The sequence below is a fragment of the Patiria miniata genome, unplaced genomic scaffold (genome assembly GCF_015706575.1).
Source record: "Patiria miniata isolate m_02_andy unplaced genomic scaffold, ASM1570657v1 HiC_scaffold_13, whole genome shotgun sequence".
NCBI lineage: Eukaryota > Metazoa > Echinodermata > Asteroidea > Valvatida > Asterinidae > Patiria > Patiria miniata.
In genome coordinates this window covers 9,547,013-9,552,929 of record NW_024037051.1, presented here as the reverse complement: position 1 = coordinate 9,552,929, position 5,917 = coordinate 9,547,013, and the positions used below count along the sequence as shown (strand labels likewise).

General features: G+C 42.3%; 1 protein-coding gene across 1 annotated transcript; it reads right to left on the bottom strand.

The window, feature by feature from the left end:
* Positions 1-477: 477 nt before the first annotated feature.
* Positions 478-1,548, bottom strand: LOC119721565 (G-protein coupled receptor 84-like). The gene has a single exon (XM_038191644.1). It carries the CDS (start codon positions 1,546-1,548, stop codon positions 478-480), a length of 1,071 nt encoding a protein of 356 aa, XP_038047572.1.
* Between the last annotated feature and the right edge of the window lie 4,369 nt (positions 1,549-5,917).

Genomic DNA, 5,917 nt, shown 5'->3' with positions numbered 1-5,917 from the left:
TAAAACAAATTATTATACAAAGATACATATATTAAAAAAGGTTTAAAAAAGCAGTCATTTTAAAAAAGCATTCTGGATCTTAAGTAAATGTCTATATTAACATTCTTTCCCGCGGTTTAATAGCTCCAAAATAGCAACGCATAATTATTGTATTAGCTCCACCTCGGGAGTATTATGGAAACAATTTTTTTTATATCACATTTCACAAGATATTTTAGCGATTCGAGGACTGAAAGCACATAATGATGCAATAATAGCACCCCCAATTACAAAATAACAAAATAGCAACATCTATCTGCCAAACTTTTTCTCTATAGTGTATTACTGTCCAATATTACAAGCATAGGCACTATTTACAAAATCTGTCTGCTATTAATGTAAGTGACTCTTTCATGTGGCGATCCTTAACATCCCAAAAAGTTTGCGACATCTGGAACATTTCCATTATAGATGTCCGACTTCTATGTTCACCATGTTTCACACAGGATTGCTCTGACAGCAGCATTTGCTCCTTTTCACAGCCTTCAGAAAATTCGAGGGTTCTGGGATATTGTCCCACTGGCGACGCACGATGCAGCGGAAGACGGTCTTGAAGTCACGGTGCTTTGTCGCATAGATCAAGGGGTTGATGCAGCCGTTGAACACCAGAACTGCAAAGGCATACTTTGCGACAAGTTTGGAAAGTTCATTACTGTCCAGGAAAAAGCAAACGGCTCTTGGACCCACGCACAACACAAAGGCACAGACGATGTAGAACATGTTCTTGGTTATCTGGGTCTGATGGTGACTCAGTTGGTCGCCGGTCGTCATTACGGAACTCGAACTGGCTTGGGGTTGGGTGCTGTCTCTCAGGATGTCATCAAGTTGTGTCTCCGTAGTAGAGTTGTGAATGGGCTCGTTGGATACCTCAAGTGTGGGGCTAGAACTTGCCATACTCCTCACCTGGCGGTTGATACGTCTCCAGATGAGAATGTAACATACGATGATGAGGATCAGAGGGATCGGAAACATTACAACTGCTATCACGACGTTTGTGGTATCCAAAGTCATGGGCACCACTAAATCTGAAGTAAGGACGAATACCAAAGGTATCACCCAAGTGAACACCAGCCACAGAGCGGTCTTCTTCGGCGTGTACACATTTCGGTAGGTGGTTAGTGGTCGTGTGATTAACAGCCAGCGGTTAAGGGCGATGCACATCAACGTGCAGATGCTGCAGCCGAGAGTCGTGAGTAGAATATAGTCGGCCCCTTTTGCCAGCTTGCCACAGATCTTCAAAAGTAATTCGCTGACGTAACTGGCATTAACCGGTATCACGAAACAGGTCAGCACGTTCGCTACGCTCAGATTCACCACGAAGGCGTTAGTGGTCGTACGGAGCTTTTTGGAGAGAAGCACGGCCAGGATCACTAGTGAGTTACCGATGGTCCCTACTATGAAAGCGATTGTATACAGTACATCGAAGAGGACTAAATGAACTTCGCCTTCGCCTTCGACTTCGCCTTCGACTTCGCCTCTTATATCCACTAAGATCGTGAATCTGGTCATTCTGGTTTTGAAATCTTCGATACTTTGAGATGGTCTGTAAACATGAGAATGAGGATGAAATTATGTTAAATATTATAGCCCTCTGTTTAAGCCACGTATAGGACATGATCAGATGGAATTCTACCCGGAAATCTGACGGAATACTTGCTCTGACGGAAACGTTTTAAAGGCCAATGGAATTTCCCGTCAGGGACAATAAGGTGAAATTGAATTGAATTGAATTGAAGATAGGGAAGGTATCAAATACCAAAGTATTCCGTTTGAAACGAAAAGGTTTCATTTTGAATTAAAACTAACATAAGTTTGTTTCAACGTGACCACAGGCATTTTTTCTACGTGCTTTAGCATAGGAATCCAGTTACGAGACCTGAAATGTTTTTCATAGGTTTTCTCTGTTCGATATATGTAGGCCTATAAATAGTGTGATGAAATCTCGACAGGTTAGTCGTTATGCACCCTTCTGAAGATTTTGAGCAATTTTGTTGCTTCAAACGAAAAAAGCCCCCCCCCCAAAAAAAAAAAATAAAAAATAAAAATAAATAAATAAAACCCCCAGAAACAAAACAATAATTATAAATAGTAATCTCGTGTTCTATTAATCATTTGTTGTTACCCCTCTCTCGGGAATTGACTGGCCTCCGTGAAAAAAGTCTATAGGCCTATTGATCAAGGTTCGAGCTTACAATTTCAAGCAAGTGTTGGACCGAAGTATAGTTAGTCCCTATAGAGACCTACCTTGAAGCCGTTTTATGCGGTGAAAGCTTTGTATGAAGGAAACGGAATTTCAGTACTTCTTTTAACACCACCAACACCTCACTGACGGCTTGCTGTTCCAGTGAATTATGTATTGACCGAGGGTGCATGAAATACGCAGTTTTATGTACATGTCATGCATGCGCATGTATTTGCAAGTATAATTATACCCACTTCGCGCATGCACACGGAATGTTCATGCGCACGCATCAACTGTCATCGGTGTTCAGAGAGCACAAATTGAATGCAATTGTAAAAGGAGGAAACGGCAGAAAAAAAGGCACTTGCTCAAAATAGTGGAAAAAAACATGACTCATATCTAAAGCGACCAAACTATTTATTTGCTCCGAATACTAGGTCGTTCAAACATTGTTCACCAACAAGTATAAGTCATCCCCCCTCAAACTTCCTCGTATTTTGTTAACATTGCGTGGTTTGTTCTGGACAAAGCTATTTCAAAGTTTTCATAAACCTATGTCATTGTGTTTTTGCCTCTCAAACTTCCTCAGTACTTCACATAGGCTACGCTATTTAGTAACACGTGTTTTTCGAGAAAACTTTATGCAGGAACCACCATGACTTCACAGTTCTAAACCTGCACTTTAATGTTGGCTTCATCAATTTGGGAAGAAGGAACTGGGTTTCATATTTTATTTTCTAAAGACGTATAGGCCTGTGTCGGACGAAGGTCTCTCAAAATAAGTTCAGAAACCGTGTTGTAATTTTCCCTCTTGTAAACTTTCTCATTATTTTCACAAACATTATTGCTAACACTGTGTTTTTCCCCGAGAATTTTAAGGGACACTGAACCATGACTTCACAAGTTTCCCAGAAAGGAGGATTTGCACTTTATTTAGATTTGTGTCAGTGATGAAAGGGCACTAGTTTATCTGTTTATTTTGTAAACACGTGGCTGTTCCGGACCATGTTCGATACTGAGTTCAACATTTTCACAAAGATGTATAGTCGTCATGTATTTTGTGGACTATAGCTCTCAAACTACCACAATACTTTATACAAACCGTACTGAGTTCAGGTGTTTTTTTTAGAGGAAACCTTTATTCAGGAACTACCATCGACTGAATCTCTTTGGCGAAAAGCACCCCCCCCCAAAAAAAAGTTCCTTGTTTTACCCCCCCCCTCCCCCATCACGGGAGAGGTTGAAGTGGAACAATTATCTTTGATAATTTGATGTCATGATGTCATTATGTGTGTCATGGATTATGAACTCATACTTTTGGATTACAGTTTCAGGCAATGGCCTAGTCTAGAGTCTACGTTGTTATTGTTTGTACGCGATAACCCGCCGCGATAACCGGCCGCCGCGCGAGGGCGCTATCACAACCAACCAATATCACGTTCACCCACGTGCTTACTTTATTTCCAACCTCGTTTCCAATAGTAAGCCCTGGAAAGCAAACTTTCTTCCTGTATCCTGATTCGATACCGTTATCGATTTATATCGTGTACTTGGTGTTGTTACTCACAACGTGCAGTACGTATTTTCGCGATCATTCGTCCACGCCTTCTCGAAAATACTCATTTCCTTCCCAATTTGTTCATATTAATATGGAAAGTAATACTGCATGTTGTTTCGATAAGATCGTAACAGTTTAATTTTTTTTTAAAAATCGTGTTTTCGTAACTCACGCCATGCTGGCGCTGCGACGAATTGACTCTGTTTTTACCCCAGACACCGCATACAAAAACAAACGCTAATGTAACGCACGTGCAGGCACCAGACTATTCCTTATTTGCATACGCGTTCAAATATCTTGCATATGTAAATGATCCAATACCAGGGTGATAGAGCAGGTAGTGATGGGTGCGCACTGCTCCACACCCTGGGGACGAGGTTGCATCTAGATCACTTCGCTCGTGCCCCCCCCCCCCCTTCCGCCCTTCAAACAGGGCGCTGGCCGATGAGCTTCACATAATCTTGTGAAGGAAGATGGCATGGCATTCTGGGTAATTTATCATGACCTAAAGCATCTAGCCGCAGCTGCTGTAGAGCTGCGCGGTTAGCCAATGCGCGCAAATACTATCCGAAAAGTTTGCCATAGAAATGCATACACACCATACCGGATGTGATTTCTTTTTATTGTAGACCATGTGGACAAATTTTGTGCGGCGAATAATATGCATTGCGACCCTTCGTGAACTTTCGAAACGGAGCCTGAGCAACTGACGGGAGTTGAAAATTTACAACACAGATTTCCTACATTATTATGCTTTTCAACCAAAAAAGGCGCCGCATTAATGAAAGGGAATAAAAGAGTGACTCAGTCTTAACGGCCATTTCAAACCTTGCAGGGTCGTGGTCGTGATGACTTGCAGGTAGGCCTAACAGGTCACACAAAATCTATCCAATCTATCGTCAGCCCTTCCCAGCGTCCTGTTTGAAGGGCGGGGGTGTGAGCGAACTAGATCACTTGCTAAAATCTCCCCCTGAAAAATGGGGGAAATTAGTGCGCATGCGCGACTTCTGCCGGGCAATTACGGTCCATTTTCAGTCCCACACATACTACACACAACAAAAGAGCTGACAAAAATATATTCACACTTTTTTATGTGACGGCCGCCACTTATTATCTGGCGGCCGCCACATAAAAAAGTGTGAATATCTTTTGTGTGTACGTGTGAAACTATTTTTTTGTACAGCGGCCGCCACTTATTATGACGACTTATGTGGCGGCCGCCACTTATTATCTGGCGGCCGCCACGTAATAAGTGGCGGCCGCTGTACAAAAAAAATATTTTCACACGCACCAAAAAAATATATTCACACTCATTGAGTGGCACTATCCGTCTCTCCGTACTGATGAAATCCTACATGTACGTTATCATTATCAATACAAATTTCAACAGTTTTCAACAATGTGGAGCCACACCAACCACCCTCTGGATCTGCGCCTGTCCGGCTCATGATAGCGAATACTAGTTTGGGGGTATGCCTTTCGCATGTGACGTCACCTTCTAACATTCGCTACTGTTATTCCATTTTTTAAAGCCCCCTCTAGCCCCCCCCCCCCCCCAGACTGCCGCGCCCACAAGGAAGAGGTGTGGTGGGCCGGGTACCGAGAACCGGAAGCTTAGTTCCATAATTGGAAGTCGGTAGGGGCTCACTGAGTTGAGTTAGTCACAAGTCCGACTTGGCCATCGCCATATAAACTGCTTATTTTTTTTTCTATCCGAGGACAATTGCACGAATGATTAATTGTGTAATATTGAGAGCTTGTACTGTAATCATTCGAAAACAATTGTTTTTAAATTGCTCGAAAATACAAAAATAATGTATATAAAAATATATATAAGTGCGAAATGGTATGTTAAGTTACTGCTTCACTTTTGTGGGATGTTATCAATGCAAATAAGCAAAGAATTGGCCCCGACGACACCGAATGCCTAAGAAAAAATAACATTTAGCACCCCAGCAGGTTCCGTATGTCACCACTAGCACTAGACAATTCGTCATTATAGAAACTTTAATAATGTCCCTGTCTGACCTGAAGAACAAATAATGGTTCGTGGGTGATAGCCATTCGTCGTGATAACGCCCTCTCGCGGCGGCAGGTTATCACATAAAAGAATTCGCTCGTACCCGTACCCCCCCCCC